Consider the following 24,280-nt stretch of genomic DNA (forward strand, 5'->3'; position numbering starts at 1 on the left):
GCTCGGACGTCGACTCCTACACCTGTCGGGAAGGTTGCTGAGAAGGCCTCGGCTAAAGAGAGGGAGTTTACTGCCGAGACCTCATCCTCTTCCGTCTCGCCAATAAGACCTCAGGGAGTGGATTGGACTGTCGGCGGACGTCTGGCAGACTTTAGTGCTGACCTGAAGGGTAATCCTTTCTTAGCATTGGTGGATTTAATTCCCCACGAGATCCTTATAATGGAACGTGATATCTCTACTCAAGGCATGACAGAGCAGATGATTTTCTTTCAACTTACTGTAAGTATACTACCTTTCTTCTTCTCTCTCTTTACATACATATACTGACAAAATCCTTGTCGTAGGGTATCATGAGGTCGCTGGTTTTGTACTGCTACTTCCGGAAGGTAGCTGAGAACTCGACCACTAAGACTAACAGCCTCAAAGATTTAGTAACTGATCTGGAAGCTGAGAATGCTAGGCTAAGAGAGTAGTAGCTAAACAGGATGAGGAGCTGTTGCTTTCGGGTCAACAACAGTCAATAATGGATGCCGAGACTTTCGAGGTGGCCGCGGCTCGCGCAAGGGCTGAATCCAAGGCCACAGAGTTGGCCTCTGAGATTGAGGGTCTCCGAGCGGAAATAAACCGACTCCAGGAGGACAATTTCATTATAAAAGAAGACTTGAATCAGTTGGGAGAAGCGCACACGGGGGTCTCGGATCAGCTAGAATTGGTTCAGGCTGAAATCCGGGACCAGAAAAACTTGGTGGTGAAGCAGAACGAAGCCAAGGTGATTGCCGAGGAGAAACTAAAGTTCTTCAAAGGCAAATATGTTCAGGTGAGGGCTCAGCTGAAGGAGGCTAAAAGCTGTGTTGCAAATTATTTGCGTCAGTTATCTTTTGCCTCATGGGTTCGAAATTCTGCTTGGGTTGACGGGCTCATTCTTGGTTTCGAAACCTTTCGAACATGGGCTAAAGACTCAGCCCGGAAGATAGATCTCGACAGGGTGAAGATCAAGGATATCCCTTGTTCGGACGCAGCTATGGCTCAACTGGTAAACCTAGGCCAAGAACAAATGCCTGATGCAGCAGGTATAAAAGAATTTTTCTTCGATCCCTTCTTAGATCAACATCGCCAAGGTGCCGAGTCTGATCCCGATGACACCCGATCCGAGGCCGATTCTGCCGAGGCTCCCGACGTTAATCCTGCTTCTGTCCCTAAGGCAAAATAATGTAATACCATTTGACACTTCTTTGTATATACCTCAAGTTTCTTAATGAAATGAGTTTTTGCGTTTATATGAATCTTGAAGTAACAACTTTCTGAAATTTGTTTGTTGCCTAAGGTAGTTAAAAGAAGCTTATAACTATATTTCTCTGAGTTATGTCTTGGAGACTTTGGTTTAACCTTAGTTATGCTACCACGAGTTAAGCCTCGTGGAGTTTAATTGCTCCCACGAATCAAGTCTCGGAGAGTTAGATCCCTACTTCGAGTCAGGTCTCGGAAAGTTGATTCCTACTCCGAGTCGGGTCTCGGAAAGCTTGATTCCTACTCCGAGTCAAATCTCGGAGAGTTGAATTAACTTTTTTACCTATCTTCAGACTTACCCATAGTTATGCTACTCCGAGTTAGGTCTCGGAAAGTTTCTTGAGGTTCTTGAGTCTGGGTTACGTTAAGAGAATGCTCCTTTTGGTTGCATCATGCTCGGAAGCGCCTTTTCAGCCATTTTCTCTGAGATTAATAAAATCATTTAATTTGTACATATGAACCTTTTATGTTGCATAACTCCGAGATACTTTTATTCATTGAAATGAAATAATGAAATGACAAACAAATTACATACTGCAGCATTTAGACATAATACTTTTTAAGGTGCTCAGCATTCCAAGGCCTCGGAAGAGCCTTACCATTGGAATCTTCCAAGTGGTATGCTACTGCTCTTTTGCACTCAATCACCCAATAAGGTCCTTCCCAATTAGGAGCCAACTTTCCCTCAGCTGGGTCCTTGGTCGCCAAAGTAGCTTTTCGTAGAACCATATCTCCAACTTTGAAGCTCCGAGGCTTGACCTTTCTGTTGAAATACCGAGTCACTCTTGCCTGATATGCTGCCATAGCCACCTGGGCTTGATCCCGCTTCTCTTGTAGCTGGTCCAAGTGCAGCTGTAACCCCTCGTTATTAGTCTCGGATTTGAAGGTTTCTACGCGATAGCTAGGGGTGAAATTTAAAACCGCCTAACCGCAACCGCTAACCGCTAACCGTTATAACCGTTAACCGCTAACCGCCTAACCGCCTAACCGCTTTGAAAGCGGTTAGCGGTTAGTAGGTTTTGGAAATCCGCTAACCGCTACCCGCTAACCGCTTTTTTTTAAATATAATATATATTTATATATTATATATATATAATAACAATAAGTTGTGAGTTTATGAACTTTTTTTGGTTGATTGAAATGAGCCTCAAGCTTCAAGTTTAACCATATATGTTGGTTTTTATGGTTGCTTGTGAGTTTATGAATTTGTTTGTGTTTTATTTTATTTCTATGTGTGAGTTTATGAACTTGGTTGTGAGTTTATGTATAAGACTACAAGTGAAGTGATGATTTTGTTGTAATTTTATTTGTATATTATATGATGTGTAGATTTGTAGAAGGTGGCCAACAAGATTTTGGTGTATAGCAATTTTTAATGCTAAAATGGCCATGGAAAGGGAAAAAAAAATGTTTAAAATGAGAAAAAAAATGTTTAAAGTGAGCCCAAAACCGGCCCAAACCCGGTCCAAAATCGGTCCAAAGAAAAAAGCCCAAAAAAAGCAGTTAGAAAAAAAGCGGTTATTCCAAAGCGGTTAACCGCTAACCGGGCGGTTAACCGCCTAGGCGGTTAACCGCTACCCGGTTAGCGGAGGCGGTTAGTAAAATTTACTAACCGCCTAGGCGGTTGCGGTTAGCGGTTTTAGCCACTAACCGCTAACCGCAACCGCTATTTCACCCCTAGCGATAGCTGCCTGAGCCTACCTCAGCTGGGATAACTGCCTCAGTTCCGAATGCTAAAGCATATGGTGTCTCTTCGGTTGGAATTCTTTTGGTCGTTCGGTATGCCCATAATACTTCTGGAAGGTCTTCTGCCCAGTTTCCTTTCTGATCATCCAGCTTCTTCTTCAAGATCTTGAAAATTGTTTTGTTGGTGGCCTCTACCTGCCCATTCGCCTGGGGGTGCCCTGGAGACGAGTAATAGTTTCTTATTCGCAGCTGGGCACACCAGGCTCGGAATGAGTCGCAGTCAAACTGCTTGCCATTTTCTGTGATAAAAGCATGGGGAATGCCATACCGGCATATAATGTTCTTCCATAAGAATCGTTCTATTGCCTTGGCTGTGATATTCACTAAGGCTTCAACCTCTGCCCACTTGGTGAAATAGTCTACAGCAACAACCGCGAACCGTACACCTCCCCTGCTCCGAGGCAATGGTCCTACTATATCTACCCGCCATTGGGAGAAGGGCCAAGTTGAAGATATTGCACTCAGGTCTTCAGGAGGTTGATGAGTGATATTAGCGAATTGCTGGCACTTGTCACAATTCCTGACTATATTCGCCGAGGCCCAACTCCTAGTATTCTGGCTCCAGAATGGCTTCCACAAATCCCTTTATGGATTTCTTTAAGGATATAATCTCCTTCCTCTTTTGGAACGCACTTTAAGAGTGGCAACATGAAACCCCTCTTGTAAAGGATTCCATTTACCATTGTAAACCTTTCTGCTCTTATCTTCAACCAGGTAGCAAGTTTTTTATCTAAGGGAAGTACTCCTCTTTCCAGGTATTTCACGATTTCTAGTTGCTAATTAGGTATGGTCTCGACTGTCGAGACCGACACCGTCTCGGTAACTGATGACTGTGGAAGAATTTGAATAAGAGTCTCGACTTCAATCTCTTTACTGGCTGTTGAGGCTATTCGGGCCAACTGGTCTGCTCTCTCATTTTCTGGCCTTAGAATTTTCACAATGCTAAACTTATTGAATAAAGCTTGCAAATCCTGCACTTTAGATAAGTATAACTTCATCTTGTCTCTTTTGGCATCAAATTTCCCTGGGATGTGCCCTACAACGACTTAGGAGTCACTCTGTATTTCCACAAATTTAGCTCCCATTTCAAGAGCTAAACCGAGTCCTGCCAAGACTGCCTCGTACTCGGCCTCGTTATTTGTGGTCTTGAACTTCAACTTCAATGAACTACATAATTCTTTCCCATCAGGAGTAATCAGTACTATCCCAGCTCCACCATGCTTCTTTGTAGATGATCCATCTACGTAAATTACCCAGGTCTCATCACTTGGCCAGCTGGTGATGTCTGGCAAATTAGTGAATTCTGCCAAAAAATCAGTCAGTGTCTGGCCCTTGAGAGAATTTCGAGGGAGAAACTCAATATCGAATTCTCCCAGCTCAATAGTCCAATTAGCTAATCTTCTCGACATATCTAGCTTTCTTAGTAATTTCTTCAAAGGGTATTCAGTCAACACCTTGATAGTATGAGCTTGGAAGTAAGGTCGGAGCTTCCTGGATGCTATGACCAACGCGAAAGCCAATTTTTCCATCTGAGAGTATCTTTCTTCAGCGCCTCTCAAAGCTCTACTTATGAAGTATACAAGCTTTTGAATTCCTTCTTCTTATCGGATTAATGCAGCACTGACAGCCGTTTGAGACACGGCTAAATACAAATATAGTACCTTCCCAGGTATTGTTTGGCTCAGCAAAAGCGGGCTCACCAGATATTCTTCTTTTAGCTGTTCGAAGGCTTCTTCACATTCGTCTGTCCATTCAAAGGTCTTTCGCAAGACTTTGAAAAACGGAAGACACTTATCGGTCGATCGTGAAATGAACCGATTTAGTGCCGCTACCCTTCCTATCAATTGCTGGAGCTGCTTCAAGTTCCTCGGAGATTGCATATCCAAGATAGCTTGTATCTTTTTAGGATTGGCTTTTATTCTTCGACTGGACACCATGTAACCGAAGAACTTTCCTGATGAAACTCCGAATGCACACTTTGAGGGGTTCAACTTCATCCCGTACTTCTTCAAGGTTCCGAACATCTTTTGCAAGTCAAGTACATGGTTCTGTGGCAGCACACTTTTGACTAGCATGTCATCAACGTATACTTCCATATTGCGTCCGATCTGGTCTCGGAACATTTTGTTTATCAGCCTCTGGTATGTTGCCCCGCGTTCTTCAAACCAAAGGGCATGACTTTATAACCATACAGGCCTCGGTCCGTTATGAACGCGGTTTTCTCACGGTCTTCTGGATGCATGTATATCTGGTTATAACCAGAGAAGGCATCCATGAAGCTAAGTAAGCCATATCCAGCTGTTGAGTCCATCAATGCGAGGTAATGGAAAACTGTCTTTTGGGCAAGCTTTATTGAGGTCAGTGAAATCCACGCACATCCTCCACTTCCCATTGGACTTTTTGACCAATACTACATTGGCCAACCAATCGGGATAATATTCTTCTTCGATGAAACGAGCCTTGAGAAGCTTCTCCACTTCTTCTGCTATGGCCACATTCCGTTCAGGAGCGAATTTTCTTCTTTTTTGCTTTACCGGTTTCACACTTGGATCCACATTTAGCTGGTGGAGAATGTCTTCAGGATCAATTCCTGGCATATCTTCATGAGTCCATGCAAAAACTTCTAAATTCTCTCTTAGGAAGATGATGAGGTCGTCTCGGATTCTGGGACTGAGCTGTGTCCCAATCTTCAAAGTCTTGTCTTCACTTACTACCTCATTCCCCAAAGGTTTAGCTGGCTCTCCTTTTGGGTCCTTCTTGTTATTATCACCTACTGTACCAATTACAATAGGAGTCGAATTTGAGACCCTCTTGAGAGACGTATTGTAACATCTTCTCGCCTGGGTCTGATCCCCTTTTGGTCTGATCCCCTTTCACTTTTTCGACTCCTTCTTTCGTCGGGAACTTCATCATCAAATGGTATGTTGAAGTTACAGCCTTCAACTTATTCAAAGCAGGTCTACCGATAATGACATTGTAGGCACCTAGTCGGTCAATAACCAGGAAATCTACCATCACAGTTTTCTACTTAGGTGCTGTCCCTGCCGTTACAGGGAGTGAAATAAGACCAATTGGCTGGACCTGCTCTCCTGTAAATCCAACCAGGGGAGAGCTAAATGGTGTGATCCTATCCCGATCACTACCCATTTGCTTAAAAACTGGCCAGTACAGCACATCGGCCGACCTTCCATTGTCCACCAATATTCTGTGGATCATATGGTTGGCTACTGTCACTGTTACGACTATCGGATCATCAAGCGGCTGCATTACCCCCTGGGCATCTTCTTCAGAGAAAGAAAGGGTCATTGAATCATTTCTTGCGACTTTGGACGGTCTCTGTACTGTAAAGACTTCCTCGGCCTGTGTCTTCCTAGCGTGGGCTTTCTTGGCCGAATTAGACTGTCCTCCACCAGCTATTCCTCCAGCGATGGTGTGGATCTCGCCTACTACTCCTTGATCCCAAGGGGGTCTCGGATCTTCTCTAGGACCATCATCCCGATCACGTCTCGGCTCTCGTCCCCCTTCAGCTCGGTTTGCATCCAACAGGAGGGGTTGCTGGTGCACTGCTTCTCGGTTCCTTTCTCCTGCGAGGAATCTTACCAGCCTTCCATTTCTAATGAAAGTTTCGATTTCCTGTCGCAACGTTATAAAGTTTTCCGTTAAATGCCCGTGATCATTATGGTACTCGCAGAACTTTGTCCGATCTCGTTTCCTCGGATCACCCCGCAACTTACTCGGCCACCTGAAAGCTGGGTCTCTTCTGATCTCCATAAACACTTCGTTGACCCTGGCATTTAAAGGTGTGAACCTTCGATCTTCACGCCGTCGGGGTTCTGTCTTTGGGACTGATGGCACAGCCTTCTTTACTATTCTCTTCTGAAACCTTTCCTCCTTTGGAGCAGATGCTATAAGTGGCTCCTTTTTGGCGTCCTCCTTCTCATTACAAAAAAAAACAATTTTTTTATGACAGGAGATTTCTAACGGTTTGTAGTGTCTGACACGTCAGGAAATTTTTCTGACAGGTCGTTTCTGACGCGTGTCGATTGTCAGAAACATAGATGTCAGGAAAAAAAATTTCCTGACGTGTGAGTGGGTAAAACGTTAGAAAATTCTGACGTTTGATCCACTCACATGTCAGAAATTTTTTTCTGACGTGGCAGAAATACAACGTCAGAAAATTCTGACGGTGAAGTTCCACACAACTTCAAAAAATTTCATGACGTTGCAGTTTGCACACATCAAAAAATTTCTGACGTGGCATTTCCGACACGCCAGACGTTTTCTGACGTGGCAGAAATGCCACGTCAAAAATCTCTTGACGTGTGGGAAATGCCACGTCAGAAATTTTCTGACGTGGCATTTCCCACACGTCAGGAAATTAGGTCTTTTTTTTTTTTTCCAATTTCCTATTTCCTGGTTTCTTTCCTATTTCCTGAATTGAATTCGCAACAGGAAACAATTTCTTTCCTGAATTGTTTCCGGAATTCAATTTATACAATTTATTTCGAAATTCAATATATACAATTTATACAATTCAATTTATTCCTGAATTGAATTGGCAATTCAATGTTTGGTTTACAATTTGTACACCATTTAATTTGTACAAAAAAAAACCATTTTTTTCATGTCATCTTTCCTAAGGATGTACTAGGGACAAAAACAAATGGCATGATAAAACCATGCTAACATAAGTTTAACAATACGAAAGGATGTATGTCCAAAAATTCAGTTACATATAATAGAATTCGACATTCAGATCTCTCAACAAAAGAAATAAATAGAGACAAGCATGGAATAACTGGTAGGTCATTGAGTTAATTCAACAATTATATTATGATATATGTCAAACCAAAATCGAAAACAAAATCAAACTAATACGTCCTTTGTCCAACTAATACATCCATGAGCTCCTCATACCGCTATTTCCAAAGGTTTCCCAGATAGCTTGATGTATACTAACAATAACATCCATAAGCTTCTTCACAATCTGCGGTAAGAAATAAATTCAAAGAAAGATGTTACTCTACAAAGAGAAAGAAATACTCTACTCTATCCTGTGGAAGACAATACTGAATAAAGTATAAACTTTCCTCCATGGCCTACCAAACATATTTTTAATAAATCAGATTCAAGAATGTATAACTTCTTAAACTTGACATGCTAAATAGCCATATATATTCTTCTTATATTCCAATCCACCTATATAATTTTTGACCACTTATAAAGCAAGGGTACAAATACCACAACCTAAAACTTCTTCAAAAAAGTAGGAATTGAACAAGCAAGGTAGAGGTATTTAATAAATATCGTAATGTCAAAATGTTGGTAAAATTGTTTGAAATTTTTATCGTTCAAGCATCCTTGTTGTGTCTGACATGGATGTTGGTAAAACATCCTTGTTGGTAAAACATACGCTTCCTATGTTATACAATTCTCTTAATTTCTACAACTATCAACCATTGTGCAAATAATAAGGGTCATATCCTATTGTCCAAGGCGCATCATATGTATGTCCAACAATATTTGACAAGTATCAGATACAATTAATACACTTTCACCTAGTACTCTTATGTGATACAGATATGACTTTTGTGTAGAAATATCCATTATACATAACAAATTTTTAGCATGAAATAACTTCCAACTAATAAAACTGGAAGTGTACATGATGTGTCACCATAGAAAACAAACAAGAGCAACCTTTAAATAAAAGAAACCAAACTACAAGTGCATCTTCCAGGGAGTTTCTACCTCGTTCGTTGTGTCTGACAACAGTGAGGAACTCATAATTCAGACAACACATACAAATCATTAAAGTAAACAATAACGTTCGATCAGAATCGTAAAATACAGGCAATACATACGTAAGCGGTTGACAAACCCAAAAACCCTTAGTCTAACCAAAACTAGCAGTTTACCATGAACTAAATTGAAGCATAAAGTACCTTCAAGAGCATAGAAGTAAATTGATAATTGATATTTTCAACCGATACCCAAATATCATTATTTGTCCTCTTCATATAGTTACATAGTTACAAGAGACCCAACTTATATATTAAACCTCAAACGAAGTATTGACTAAACATCCATTTAATGCAACTTAATATTTATCATATAGACATAATTATATGGATCACAAACATGCAGTCAATACGTCAATCATATACAACCAAACAATAACTATTGTTTGAAATATAGTTTTGTTTGACACAACTAAACAATAACAAAATATATAATATGTTTACCAACTACGAACTCACATACAAGGCTCAATCTAGGTCGATAGCTTCCTCATTCGACAACTTCTCCGCAATACCTGGAGATGATAAAACAATCAATCAAGAAGCAATAAGTGCCTTTCTTATCAGGATCCTAGGCAAAACACAAAAAAAAGGACCATAACAACTTTAACATATATGCTAACCAAAATGACATTATTATAATAGAACAAAAAATGCACTAACTACACTTATAAATCATCATCAATGCAATATCTATATATATATATATATATATCTTCCGACTGGAAAATAAGATCCTTATAAAATTAGACACAAACACAATGCTAACGTTTAGTAGTAGAAATAATAACAAACATTATCGAGGTCGCTATCAACACTAATAACATAAAAAACAATACTAATTCCAATCTAATGTATCACCAAACCAATGAAGAACAAAACATTTTGCAACGTCATAAAATCCATACATACATATATATACTCAATAAAACCCAAAGCAAAAAAAACAAATTGCATTACCTGGTTCACTCCCCACCAACGATTTCACCACCAAACGGACTGGAGATTCTTTTTCTGTTACATCTTTAACTCGAGTCGTATCAGATGAGGACCTCGACTGCAACATGTGCTCGAGTTGACGAAAGCATGCCTCGTGCAAAGTGGTCATACTAGCCCGGGTCTCAATTAGAGGTTAGGTATGAATTCTGCAGTGGAACCCCCAATGAAAATGAAATTTGTTCTTTAGTAATTATTATCAGTTTTTTATTTGCTTGGGGTCCTTGATTTTTTCTTTCTGTGAGCAGATTTATCCAATATTTGGAACTTGCAAACTTTTGAGATGATGATCATTATATATATACTGGCCAGTTATATGGGCAGTATATATACGGCCATATATATATATAGCAGGGAGTACTAATTAACGACAGAGTAAGCTATATATATTCAAAAACCAAATTCATATATATGGAGTGAAGCTAGCATTATATTCCTCATGTAAATATATATATCAAATTCAAAATATTAGACAATCAAATTCAAAATATTAGACGAAATTAGCACAAACATCACCCAACCTAGCATGCAAACACCAAATCCAAACCAAACAAATAAATAAGTACAAGGATGCATGTACATATATATATACCTGTGAGGAGCTCTTGTAGGAGTTAAAAATGGAGGTAGAGAGGACGACGGGTGGCGGGTTTAGCTGTGGGCGCGCGGAGTAACAGTACAATCGTGACAGAGAAACTGATCCCTTGAGAGAGAGTACTATATATACGGTACCCGGTGGAGAAGAGAAAAAAATGCTCAGCTTAATAAAGAAAGACTTTGGGTAGAAGAGAAAAAAAATTCCTCAGGTTCAGCAATGGCGCTCGGAAGAAAGAAAGAAAAACAGAGGGAAAAATGATGCTTGGGAGAACAGAGAGACACGATCGTGTGTGGAAGTGCCTCCAGCTGGCCAGCTGGGGGAAAAAAAAAAAAAAAAAAAATTTCAAAACGCGCGCGCCAGGCCTCTTAATAAAGAGGCATGGCACGCTGGGTGGAGTGGATGGGACGCGCGTGCGGATTGAAGTACTGCACGGATACCATTTCCTGACGTGCCAAACATGGCCCGTCAGGAATAATATATATATATATATAAAGAAATACCTATAATTATATTTAATTATAATTTTAAATATCTGATAATTCTAATGTTATATATAATTATAATTATAATTTTATATATAATTATATATAAATATATATATTTATACATATATATTCTGACGTGGCTCTGCGCCACGTCAGACGTTCTCTGACATGGCGATGTCCAACGTCAGAAAACGTCTGACGTGGAGATGCCCAACGTCAGAAAATGCTGACGTGGCGATTTACCACGTCAGAATTTTCTAACGTGGCGATCTGGCACGTCAGTAAAATTCTGACGTGGGGATGTGCCACGTTAGCAAAAGTCTGACGTGGTAAGTCCCACCACGTCAGCAATTATATCAATGTTTATTTTTAAAAAAACTGAAATATTTTCCCGACGTTCATGCATTTTACACGTCAGATTTTTCTGACGTGTGTGTCGTAACACGTCAAAAAATTCTGACGTGTTACTATTCACCCGTCAGAAAAAATTTCCCTAACGTTTTATATTTTAAACGTCAGGAAATTGCTAACGTGGCAAAAAAATTATACTGTAGCACACGTCAGAAAATGCCATTTTTTTGTATTGTCTCCTGGTCTTCTTCCTCCTGACCTTTCATGAGAGCCTTAATCATTTCCTCCTGATTAATATACTCCTCTGTCTTGGCGATAAACTCGGGAAGAGTTATTTCTGTCAAACTCTTTGATACTTCAGCCATTAGAGGCCCATTTGGCCTGACTCCATGCCATAATGCGGATAATACCGTTTGATCCCCTGAGTTATCCACTGGCAATTTTTCTTTATTGAACCTATGCATGAAATCTTTCAGACTTTCTTCCTTCCCCTGACGCAATGACAGTAAGCAAGCCGAGTGCTTCCTCCTCTTTTTGGTAGCCAGAAATTGGCTTAAAAAGAGACTTCCAAGTTCTTTGAAACTTTCTATTGACTTGGCAGGCAATCTGGCAAACCAGTCTTGAGCAACGCCTTCCAAAGTGAGAGGAAAGATTTTGCATGCTATTTCATCTGGAAACCTATGAAGGAAAAAGTGAACACGGACGCTTTCCATATGTTCAGAAGGGTCGCCACTACCGTTAAACTCCTTGACGTGAGGCATCTTGAAGTTTTCAGGCAAAGGAAAACTTAACACTCGATCAGTGAAAGGCAGGTCGGTGTTATCCATAAACCCCGCAGCAGGGGTTTTTTCATCCTTTGCAGCCAACTTGCGAGTTAGCTCTTCGTACTTCTTTTTTAGGTCTTCCATGTCAGCACTCATATGGGCCTCATTTCGCCCTTGAAATTGCTCCCTTCGAGGCCTAGTATGCTGAGACCTCTCTGGGTTCTGCTGCTCACGATGCTCCTCATTCTGGACAGTAGTATGATGGCTGGCTTGGACTGAACTTGCTTCATCATCGCGATGTGAACCTGTAGTTCGCTTCCCATCGCGAATTTCCCTTCGTCTTTCCCTCTTACGCCGTTCTTCACGCCTTCTTGCTCGCTCTTGGTCCCTCTGGCTATTACGGCCCTCAGCGGCTGTGAGCCTTACAGCCAGGTCTTCATTCTGCTTTTTCAGAGCCTTCATGGATTCGGACATCTGCTTCATGAATTCGGCTAGATCGGATGGTGGTGGTGCGTTGGAGGCTGCAGCAGTGGAACGGGTAGTCACCATTTTGGATTAGTAGAGAACTGATGAAAATCGAAGTTCCCACAGACGGCGCCAAACTATTGATGCACAGTTTTCCAAATGATGATGTGGCACGCTTGCCGAGCTTGAGTTGACCAACACACGAATGAACTATTTGACTGCACAACAAAGAAGAAAGAAGGATTGAAGTGACCGGGGGTGAGCCGGCAGGAACACTTCGATGCCTAAGTCAGGATGAGAAAGAAAAAGGATATTGTCAACAACTACGAAGTTTAGATAATGAGAGTTGTGATTACCTTTGCTTCGATAATATGACTTGTATTTATAGGCAGGGAGAGAATTTGATTTCCCACATATTCAGGAATCTTATCCCTTGATATTAGCTGAACAAACATTTGAATGATAGATAATGTTTGTTAATTATTCCGTGATTTTAGTGGCTCGAGATCAGGGGACCGAGTGGGACTCGGTTGCTGGCTTATCTTTATTGATATATAGAGGATTTGAATTGTAGATTGGTTTGGTGTCTTAGTAAACAACAAGATTATTTATTTACCAACAGCAATAGGTTCTAGGACACCTGAGTTATCCCTTAAGCCGAGATTTACATGTCCTGAGTTAATCTCGGACTTCATGGTCTCGGCTTTGGGAGTCTCGGCGTTAATAGCCTCGGATGCGAGAGACTCAGCTTATTGGGCCTCGGACGTAGGTCTCGGATTCATGAGTCTCGTGTCCAAGTCTTAGGCTTTCTCAAACTGGGCCTAAAGGTTATTGAATATTAAATGGGCTGATCCATGACCCAACAAAGGTTTTTGTCATGTCCTTTGGGTCGAGAATGATTAGTTTCGGTGGGAGAGTTTTGTCCTTATGACCGGAAAAATAAAAGTTGAGAAAATGGGCTACTTATGTATTAGATTGAGTCTGGCGTAGATCTGTTCTATAACTGAAGTTTGGACATGGGTTAGCAGATGTTGAAATCATAGATAAGACTTGATTGTAAGATTTTTATGTTCATTTTTATGACGTTGTAACATTATAGCTTTAACTATGATTTATCAGAGCTTTATGCTCTATAATGTAAAGGCTTGTGCTCTTGATTTTTGTAAATGAATGAATATGAAAGATTTCCTTAAAAAAAAAAAATTAAATTAAAATTAAAATTAAAAAAAGAAAAAGAAAAGAAGAAGAAGAAGAGAAGTAGTAGTTATGTCACTTTGTTTACATGACATAACCACAAAAACTACTTGAAAAAGCTAATTGTCATCATTAGTATCAAGAGATTAAATTGAAATATTGTGAAAATTTAGGAATTAATTATAAAATTTTCCAATATAAAATAAAAATATGGGCATCATGATAAGTCTTTTTGTTATTGCCAATCCAATTTATAGATTTAAGGAGGAGGGAAAATCTCTAGTTGAATTGCTAGAACTGATTTATTTTTGCTATATTATGTTTTATTGGATTAGCATATCCAATAAATTATAATTAATTATGTTGATGCAACTTTTGGTACGGCTCGACCGGCAATGGATTGTTTGCAAAATAACAAGAGCGTCAAAGGGTCTCGGCCTTGGAGGATGATTGATAGATAGTGGGACCCATAGTAGATTTTATCCCCAACAAATTATAATCTTACGTTAAAAGTTCTATTTCTCAAACACAATTCCAAACATGCTAAACATCTCATGAAATCTAATCCAATAAAACATAATATTGGGATTCTTACTATTGTAAACTAATTATAATCTTACTGTTGTGAACTAATTAATAACAAAACCAAAGAAAATGATATATCAGCTACTTTGAACTTTGAGAGAGTTATAATCTTTAATGGCAACTTAAAGGGAGTCTTGACTTCCAAAATACAATAAATTATAAATATGAAATAATTCTCAACCCTGTTTTTATTCATCATTTATTCTCTTAAATAGAATAATACCACTCCTACTACGAGTAATTCTAGAAGTTTCTCTTGTGTTCATTTTAAATCTCTCCAAGAATGATGTGACTATTAAAAATACCATTTAATCAAAATTTAATAATGATCAATCACAAGTTTAATAGTGATTTTAATTTTTAATAACTATATCATTAATCTTTGAGGGATTCAAAAAGGACACAAGAGAGACTTATAACATTACTCCCACTGCTACACCTTACAATGAGATCAATTAGATCTAGCCATCTAAAGCAATAATCAACTCTAATAAGGATAATATCCGTTCTAGGTCTAATCTTTACTCAAAAGAAATCTATTCCTCATTTCATTCAAGACACATCAACATATCAATCATAAATTCTTATTTTCATGATCAAGACAAATTATTATGATTAATATGTTATATTCTTATAAGATGAAATGCCCATTTCCATTACCGATTATTAAATGAAATGTCCATTTTCATCACAAATTATGAACAAACGTTTTTTGTCACAAGGAATTATAATGTAGACTCTTATCTCATTATCACGTCTAATAAATCATAACTTATGAACTATACTTATCAAATAAATATAAAATGCTCGATGTTCTTATAATTCTTAAAAAAAAAAATTAATTATATTAGAACTAAAATACCATATAAAAATTTAAATTTAAAACAATATCCCTAAAATCAACATTATTTTTTTTTTTTATAGGTAAAATCAACATTATTTAATTATGGATGAGAAAGAAACCCTCACAAACGATTGTTTTTCACATTTTGCAAAAGAAAATGGACTGCATGTGACCTGAGCCAACACAATGCCGTGACAACTCCGCCATAATTCTTTCCATATTTGCCAAATCTCTCCCTCTCTCTCTCTCTCTCAGATCAAACCAAATTCTCTCTGCAGCTCACTCACTCTTCAATCTCTCTCTCTTTGTGATCTCTAAAGAGGAAAAATGGCACCAGTGTCAGCTCTGGCAAAGTACAAGCTGGTGTTCTTGGGGGACCAGTCTGTGGGCAAGACCAGCATCATCACCCGCTTCATGTACGACAAGTTCGACAACACCTATCAGGTTGATGTTATTCTCCACAACCCATCAGATCCCGCTTTGCAATTAATCGGATCACGGTGTCTCTGCCTCTGATCATACCCAGAACTTGCTTTCTTCGTTGATTGATCTATTTGTTGGAAGCTTTTTGCATTTTTCGTTCCTGGGTCTGCTTTGCCTTCTTGTTATTTCTTTGTTTTTGAGTTGAATTTGCTATATAATTGATTTTTCCATACATACGTACGTACAAGTTATATAATTTTTGTTTGTTTCCAACGATTTGTAAAAATCAGCTTAGCGTCGGAGGGTCGTTAATTTGATTTTTGTGATGCAAATGTCGATCCAAATGGAGTGGTAAAAGTTTTGATGTGATTCTGATCTTTGGGTAGATACTGATACATACAACATGAAGATGGATGTGCAATAATAGGTTCTAGCCAAGCAATGATGACTGAAGGGTATATTATAGGGTCTTCATTTGAGGCTCTACTTGAGATTAATTCAAATATCTTCGATGGTTTATTAATTTAAATGGATGGGATAGTCAATGTTAACCTACATTACTCTCTCGTTCATCAGAATTACGAACACAATCAACATGAGAAAAACAGGAAGTTGATTGCCATCTTCTTGTGAAGCTTATGTGCTATTGCTAGAATGGATAAGTCTTCAGAAAGAACATTCTGGATGGAAAATGAGTGAATTCTTGATAAGTTGTAGGTAGCTTCAACTTAAACTCGATGAATGAGAAGTTACACGTAATGTTCTGATAGATCTCCTTATAATTTTGTTTTGCTTATAGTCAGATCTATAGTGTATGGTGTACCCATACCTTCTACAACCATGATTTAGTGCAGTAATGAGTACCACACGTGCTAAAGCTGCTTTTATAGCCAGAAGCATAACATGTTAAGAAAGGTCTTTTTAGGTAACTCTCCGATCATATGCTGATCAGGGTAAGTTCACGATTTCCAAGGTACTTACTGCATTACAGAGGATTAGGAATATTAAAAATGCTTATTTTGAGTCTTTTAAGTTCTTGATAAATGGTCTGATTCTCAGGAAATAATGGCTCATGCTTCTTGATACAAAGTGGGGTTTTGGCTCATTGACACTGAATGTTAAAATTCTTCTGCGCTCGCTTGTTGTATGAGCCTTGTTTTTGCACCAATTTTCTAGTTTTCATTTAAGTTGTTAAGTATGCATGATAACGATTGATTGCCAAACTTTTCAATATGTTAACTGGTATATGATAGAATTTTGTACACATTGTAAGCTGTGTTCTTCCAATAGATTGAAGAAGAAGTTCCGTCTTTTGTTATAGCTATTCCTTCTTTCTTTTCTTTTCTTTTTCTTTCATTTTTTTCATATAATGACGTGGTCGTTTTTTAGTATAAAATATTGTTTTTATTGAACTTACTCATAGATGTTTTGTTTGTGTAATCAAACTTATTTTTTATTTTGATGATCAGGCTACAATTGGTATTGATTTTCTGTCAAAGACTATGTATCTTGAAGATCGAACTGTTCGGCTGCAGTTGTGGTAAGATTTGGTACCTCATTATATATTACACTTATTCGTACATTGGTGACAGATTTATCTTGTTTCTTATTTTCCATGAACTTAATATCTTGCACTTGTCATGGAGTAAGCAAACTTTTATCCAAAATGGGGAAAAGAATTTAACTGCCGAGCTTACTGAGTAAAGTTATGCTGATGGATGGATTGTTACTTAGATCAAATATGTTTTCCACATACCATTTGGAAGCTTTGAAAAGTAAATTGGGAATTGCTTCATTCAATGTTATTCATTTTATACTCCATACTTGATGTTTGTTTCAATTGGTGTTAACTTGATCTTGTGCTTTCATTTTGAATAACAGAAGGCTAAAGGGATTGTACTACATTTGATGGATGTGATGATAAATGTTATAGTTTGTATGTACGGTTTAGACACAAAAGGCGGAAGCTATTATATTATTCAACTCATGTTAACCTAATACAAGCATCCTATTATATAGGATTAGGGAAATACCATAGAGACTAAAATACCCCAAAAACCCTAATGACTCAAACCCTAATTCTTCTAACACTCCCCCTCAAGCTGGAGCATATACATCATATGAATCCAGCTTGGAATATACAAGCAAACGAAAAACAACTAGAAAACATATTCTAACACTCCCCCTCAAGCTGGAACTGCTTGGACCACACAAGTTAATTAAATAAAACTTCAACGCCGGTCGAAAACTCGTTGGTAACTTGAACAACCATTTGATCGGTTATCGCCGAAAAACACCAAGGCCGGTCGGATGCAACGATCACTTGATCGGTTCTCGCCGGAGAATCCAAGGCTGGTCGGATACATCGATCTTGGGATTGGTTCTCACCGAAAAACACCAAGGCCGGTCGGATGCATCGATCACTTGATCGGTTCTCGCCGGAGAATCCAAGGCCGGTCGGATACATCAATCACAAACAACAAATTTTCACATGATTAACCAACAAGATTCGCCGAAAAACAGATATTGGAAAAACAAAAAACTTTGCCGGAGCTTCGCTGGACATACGCCGGAACTTCGTCGGGGCTTCAAAACTGGCCGGAAACACACAGAACAGGCTGGCAATACCTAAAAACAGAAGAAAAACACTGAAAAACAGAACAGAAACAGTCACTGGAGGCTCACCAGACCATTGCTGGAGTATTGCCGGAGCTCGCCGGAACTTGCCGGAGAAGACAAAACACTCCGGCCACTTCAAAAACAGCAACTACAGAATCAATAGAGGGCCACACAGTAACGTTTCAACACCAAAAGCATCAAATCGTCGGAATATTTTTTTTTTCCCGATGGCCGCTGCAACTTTTCCGGCCACCACAGAACCCTCCGGCCACTTCAGACAAGACAGATAACCACCGCAGAACCATCCGGCCAGCATCACAGAACATCAAAAACAAACAAAATATATATATATATATATATTTTTTTTTCTCACCGGAAGGAGTTCCGGTCACCATAAAACAAGAACAAAACAGCTCTACGGAACTCTTTGGAGCTCTTTGAAGGTACTGCCCGTGTGGGTTAGCCCACACGGGCAGTGCTGCCACCAAGAAGAAAACTTAACTACCCAAGAATCGAAACAAACTCTGATACCATGTTATAGTTTGTATGTACGGTTTAGACACAAAAGGCGGAAGCTATTATATTATTCAACTTATGTTAACCTAATACAAGCATCCTATTATATAGGATTAGGGAAATACCATAGAGACTAAAATACCCCCAAAACCCTAATGACTCAAACCCTAATTCTTCTAACAATAAACAAATCATGTTAATTGCTAAACATCACTTTCATCATGAACAGTATTTAAGTAGAGATCTCTCTTTAAATGCTTGGAGGTTGCTTCTTGTCTTTTAACATATTAATTTAAGAGATACCATGAATAGCAGATGCATGCAGAATAATCTGAGCTTCATCTTTATGAACTTTGAATTATTTGATTATTATCTATATTTTAATTTTCATGCATTCCTTTATTCTATGATTGATGCTTGAATTTATGTTGGTAAATGAAATAGCAGAAAAAACTTTGTAATTGTGCTAGCTTTCCTTGTAAAATCAATGTTCTTCACCAGCATCAACTATAATGCATCTTTCTTTTTCTTCATTTTGGTGTTGCTAGAGAGATGAAATACCACATTTCCAAATATTTTATGCCTGATTAAATACTTTCTAGCTCCCATCATGATTAGTTTTTCTCTCACAAAAACTGGACCTTTTATTTCTCATCAATTTGAACCTTCTATTTCTATTTCAATAAAATTGAACCTTTGATTCTTCTTTCATAAAAATTATACCTTCCATTGAGGTCTAAGCTTTCAATTAGTAGTTTCAGCGAGGAGACTGGTGGAAGTGAAATTATCTGATCATTAGGGCTCCCACCATCAGCCAGTGTACCATCAGCCCTAATGATCAGATAATTTCACTGGCACAAAAAGGGGTAAAAAGTATCCTGCTGTGATTTTCCAATTCTTCATATGTGGAACTTCCTGGGATTGTATGTAGATTTGAGAGATGCTCATAGCACCATACAGTGGCAGGGGATCTGTATTAAACGTAAACATAATAGCTACTCATCTTGAAGTTTATATAAGACACCCAATGCCCTTGCAGGGCCTACTTATCCAGCAATGATGCCGAAAGCTTGGACTTATATTTTTCTCCATTCCTGTCTGTTTCAGTTCCTTCAGCGTTGATGACCATTATCATGTACATTATTTGTTTTCACTTAGTTGGCTTTTATGGTTGATCCTTTATTATGTTGTGATAACAGGGATACTGCTGGCCAGGAAAGATTCAGAAGTCTCATTCCAAGCTACATTAGGGATTCATCTGTTGCTGTCATTGTGTATGATGTTGCGAGTATGTTAATGTAACCTGAACTTTGTGTGCAAGTTATTTATTTGTGTCACCGAATTATTTATTTCAGCTTGTATTTATTGTTGTTGTTGTTATTATTATTATTATTTTATCATTGCTATGGTTATTAGTATTTTTCATTTCACGAATAATCAAGTCCCGGCTGTTTTCGCTAATTGTCTATTGGCTTGTCAGCTCCTTAAGAAGTTGTAAACTTGCACAATATGTGCTCTTGTGATCTTAGATTCATCAGCAGCCAGGCTTCATTTTTAGTCTCTGTTTATTTGAATCATGTTTTTACTTAATTGTCTACGACTGCTGCCACAATGCTTGATATATTGCTGAACATTCTGGTTCTTCTATGATTTAGGCCGGCAAACTTTCCTAAACACTTCAAAGTGGATTGAAGAGGTGCGCACTGAGAGGGGCAGTGATGTCATCATTGTCGTTGTTGGAAACAAAACTGACCTTGTGGAAAAGAGGTAATAGTTTGACAATGGGTAGATGATTTTATTGGACATGTTTGATTGGCTTGGTTCATAGTGAACTTTCTGTTCTATTTTACTGTACTTGTTACAGCTCTAGCTTAATTAATCAAATTAGTGGATTCTTTTAGGGCTAACAATGTTGTCATTACAAATTTGCTAATGGGTTAGTAGTTTAACAAATTTCTTCTCCTGTTATGTTGACTTCAATGACACAGGACAACATTGAGAAGTTGAATAATGTTGTATACAATTTTTCATATATGCAGGTTATGGGTGTTGCATGATTTAGGGCTTTAATAGGTTGGAGAGGATAGTTAGGATATTTTAATGATACAAAATTTCGAAAGAAGCTGCTGGGGTAATTTTAATGATTCTAAATTTCAAAAGAAGCTGCTGGAAGTTTGGAACTCTTTTGCACAAATTTTCTGGACAGTCATTGCTTTTAAAATTTGGGTTGGTAGAATGAAGGTCTAGGGAGGTAATACCTGTAGAAGGGAAGAGAAGGGTTATAGTTGCATCATTTGTTCCCTCAAGTTGTTTCCTTGAGCTTTCATAGCTGTTCGAAATTTTGAGGCAGGGCAGATTAAGTAATCTGTCTAAGTGTGCTTGTAGTGGGCTTTAGGATAAGGAAAGTTATGACCTTGGGGTTCCTCATGGTGGGGAAAAAGCTCTAGGGGTTTTAGATCGAATTAGAGTTTGATTTGGGGTTGCAACTTGCAAGGAGAGAAGAAAAGAGGAAATTTTGTTGCCATTCAGAAGTTGTGTGAACGGTGGCATGGATGGCAACAACGTGCAATGAGGAAGAATGGAGAGAAGAGATACAGAGAAATCATTCTAGACAAGCATGACTTCGATAACACGATACATAATTCTATTGTCTAACACCAGGACTCCTTATTTGAGTTGTAAATTAAATATCTAATAAAACCCAATGAAATATTAACTTCGACCCAATGAAAATAAATCCAAGACTTTAGAAACTCCTGGAAAGTTCTAGGCTCAATTCAGTGACCAAAAATGCCCTTAATTTGCAAGAGATGCAGAAATTACAGTCTGCCCCTCATTACAAAAGTAACTGTATTTTATGAAATCATAAATGAAAAACTGTTTTTACCTTCGAGTCCTAATAACCTGACCTTCAAAACCATATAAGACTTGACCTAATTTAATACCGCACATGGTCCCTAGACTCCCTACAAAGTAGCAAAGTAACTACCAACCAATCTTTCATGGCTGCGTCATATTGGCTTAGCTTTGAATTGAAAGGTAAAGAGATTCTTTGAGCAGCTGAGTACTTCAGCTTCTACTATGACTGGACTCTTAAACTAAAGACTTTTGATTTAGAAGCTGACTAGTAGAACAAAGCTAAAAGCATTTATTCTTTAGAGACTGTTTGGAATTGCATTAGAGATCTTAAGAAGTACTTTTAATACTTAAAAGGCTGTGCTACACAAAAAGCTGGTTTGTTTGGTAAAAAGTTCCTAGAGTACTTCATTGACTTTTTTACTCTAGAAATGACCAAAATTCACTTTTAGGAAAAACTTAAAAATGAAGTTTTTTCTAAAAAACTATTTTTAAATTTAAAAGCTCTATTTCCTAATGCAATCTCAAACATGCTTTTAGAGTGATATGCATTTTGTTTACTATTGCATTTAAAGGCAATGTGATCCACTATAAAAGAAAGATTCAGCTGAAGTGATCTAGGTCACTTCTCCATAGTAGAAAATTTTAGGAAAAATATTCCAAGTTCTAATAGACTTGTTGAAAAATTTCTGGTTGGGACGGGGCAGCTAAGAAAGGGGTGGTGCTTATTCCAAGTAAGGCTACAGCCAAGTCAAGTGAAAACTGGCTACCTTTAAAGATTCCTCATACACTAACTTGTTTGTAACGGGTGTACAAGTGGGCGGTTATTAACCACTAATAACCATTAATTGCTAATAACCACTAACCGCTTTGATGGGCAGTTGACAAAATCTGCTAACCGCTTAGGTTGGTGTGGTTAGTGGTTTTAGGAGTAGGCCGTTTTAGGAGTAGGCCGAAGCAGTTAATAAATGCTTTCTTTCCTTTGGAAGTTGGTCAAGTTAGTGTTCAATCTGTATCACCTGTTTTACTAACAATATTCTCCTGTACATGATTCCACAGGCAAGTTTCCATAGAGGAAGGAGAAGCCAAATCTCGTGAGCTCAACGTCATGTTTATTGAAACGAGTGCTAAAGCTGGCTTTAACATAAAGGTATTCCTCCAGCTTGGTATCCTCTTTCCATGCATCATTGCAATAAATGCTTAGTTTCTATCCAAGTTGAAACTGAACAAAACATCAGTATGGTATGCTCATGACACTCTCACATCAAGCTTTGTCTTTACCATGAGTAAAGCATAGGTAGAACCAATATTCTTTGCCATTTGTCTGCTGCATTATCTTCAAATGGGATGCTGCAAATAGTCCATTAGCTGGCTCACTGATCAGATGCTTTTGACCATCCTAGTTGGTTCATTACTGACAAGAAATATGTTGTGTAGAGGGTTAAGTTAACCATTTTGATATTTGGTCAGTTATCATCTACTTCATGAGCATGATAAATCTCTTTAGTTTTAAAGGTTTGGTATGCTTATAAGGGCCCTAAGTTAACCTTTGTCTTTATTGTTTAACTTGGGATAAACAGAAGTAGAGTTTGATCTTCTTTGTCATTTACCTGTTGCACTATCTTGGAGTCTCTTTCATTTTTATGTTTTACTCGTTACTGTTTTGATGACTCTCAGAAGAGTAAAGTAGGTATAGAGTTCATAAGTTCATCAATGTGGTGTCTTTTAGCTGTCGAAGCTTTTTATTTTTTCTTGTAATTCAGTTGACTGATGAGTCTTTGGCCAGGCATTGTTTCGGAAAATTGCCGCGGCTTTACCAGGAATGGAAACACTCTCTTCGACAAAGCAAGAAGACATGGTTGATGTGAACTTGAAGTCTACTGGTGGTGGTGCAACACAGTCCCAGCCCCAGTCAGGTGGATGCTATTGTTGAGAATTATACTCTTTTTCTTGGTGTTTGGTTTTTCAACCATCTTTACCCCAGATATGTAAAGGTTTCATTTAGATTTCTTTCTTTTTTATGTACTTGTTGCGGGTATAATCCTTTACGGCATTGCTTTGGGAACTCTCTTAGGCAACATATGGGTCTGAAGAGCTAGGAGTAGAACTATGACTTGGGAATTTGTTCGTTTGGTTAGATTGTCATAACCTGTGAGATGTGTAGTAAAATTTACTGACTTGAATAGATTTTGGTATTTACACATTTCTATGATGATTATTTGCCATGACTTAAACTCTTCTTGCCTTATATATATATATATATATATATATATATATATATATATATTCAAAATTTTGATTTGGTTGAAATGTTATTAACTGCAAGATGTGTTAGTAATACCTGCTGATTCGATTAGATTTTCATTTTCATGCATTTCCATGGGTGAACAAGGTCAGTTTTAGAGGTGAAAATCCGGTTCCAGTTCCTGGTTATTGGCCAAAACCGGCAATCGGAATTGGAGTACCCGGTTACTTGGTTATGCAATAACCAGCCCCGGTTATCTGGACCGTGTAACCGGTTTTTTTAAATTTTGGCATTTTGGGCTTAATTTAACCATTTTTGTCCCAATAAGCTAGACTTTGTTGTGATTGTAAACCGGTAACTGGACCAGGGTGCTTGGTAAACGATTTTTTCCAACCGGTTTTAAAATCGGTTTTCCAGTAACCGGTTATGGGTTGTACTGGGTTATACTGATTTGTTTTTTTAACACCCTTCGCCTAAGATATTTTAGTAAAGACATATTACTCCT

The 24,280-nt window shown here is 38.3% G+C and overlaps 4 protein-coding genes across 4 annotated transcripts; 1 reads left to right on the forward strand and 3 right to left on the reverse strand.

Annotated features, from left to right (window-relative positions):
- Positions 1-4,079: 4,079 nt before the first annotated feature.
- On the reverse strand, positions 4,080-4,562 carry LOC148586973 (uncharacterized). Its single transcript, XM_088514430.1, has one exon. The coding sequence runs from the start codon at positions 4,560-4,562 to the stop codon at positions 4,080-4,082; it is 483 nt and encodes a 160-aa protein (XP_088370556.1).
- Positions 4,563-5,312: 750 nt separating this feature from the next.
- LOC148586974 (uncharacterized) lies at positions 5,313-6,048 on the reverse strand. The gene is made up of 2 exons (XM_088514431.1): positions 5,874-6,048; positions 5,313-5,806 (listed from the first exon to the last, which is right to left on the reverse strand). The coding sequence occupies exons 1-2, from the start codon at positions 6,046-6,048 to the stop codon at positions 5,313-5,315; spliced, it is 669 nt and encodes a 222-aa protein (XP_088370557.1).
- A 9-nt stretch (positions 6,049-6,057) lies between these two features.
- Positions 6,058-9,053, reverse strand: LOC148586975 (uncharacterized). Its single transcript, XM_088514432.1, has 2 exons — positions 8,979-9,053; positions 6,058-6,966 (listed from the first exon to the last, which is right to left on the reverse strand). Exons 1-2 carry the CDS (start codon positions 9,051-9,053, stop codon positions 6,058-6,060), a joined length of 984 nt encoding a protein of 327 aa, XP_088370558.1.
- Positions 9,054-15,246: 6,193 nt separating this feature from the next.
- LOC132176111 (ras-related protein RABH1b) lies at positions 15,247-23,758 on the forward strand. Its single transcript, XM_059588236.2, has 6 exons — positions 15,247-15,560; positions 17,009-17,079; positions 19,874-19,962; positions 20,330-20,441; positions 22,590-22,680; positions 23,317-23,758. The coding sequence occupies exons 1-6, from the start codon at positions 15,444-15,446 to the stop codon at positions 23,461-23,463; spliced, it is 627 nt and encodes a 208-aa protein (XP_059444219.2). The 5' UTR covers positions 15,247-15,443; the 3' UTR covers positions 23,464-23,758.
- Positions 23,759-24,280: the final 522 nt, after the last annotated feature.

Source organism: Corylus avellana, chromosome 3 (genome assembly GCF_965113065.1).
Source record: "Corylus avellana chromosome 3, dhCorAvel1.hap1.2, whole genome shotgun sequence".
In the NCBI taxonomy this organism is placed as follows: Eukaryota; Viridiplantae; Streptophyta; class Magnoliopsida; order Fagales; family Betulaceae; genus Corylus; species Corylus avellana.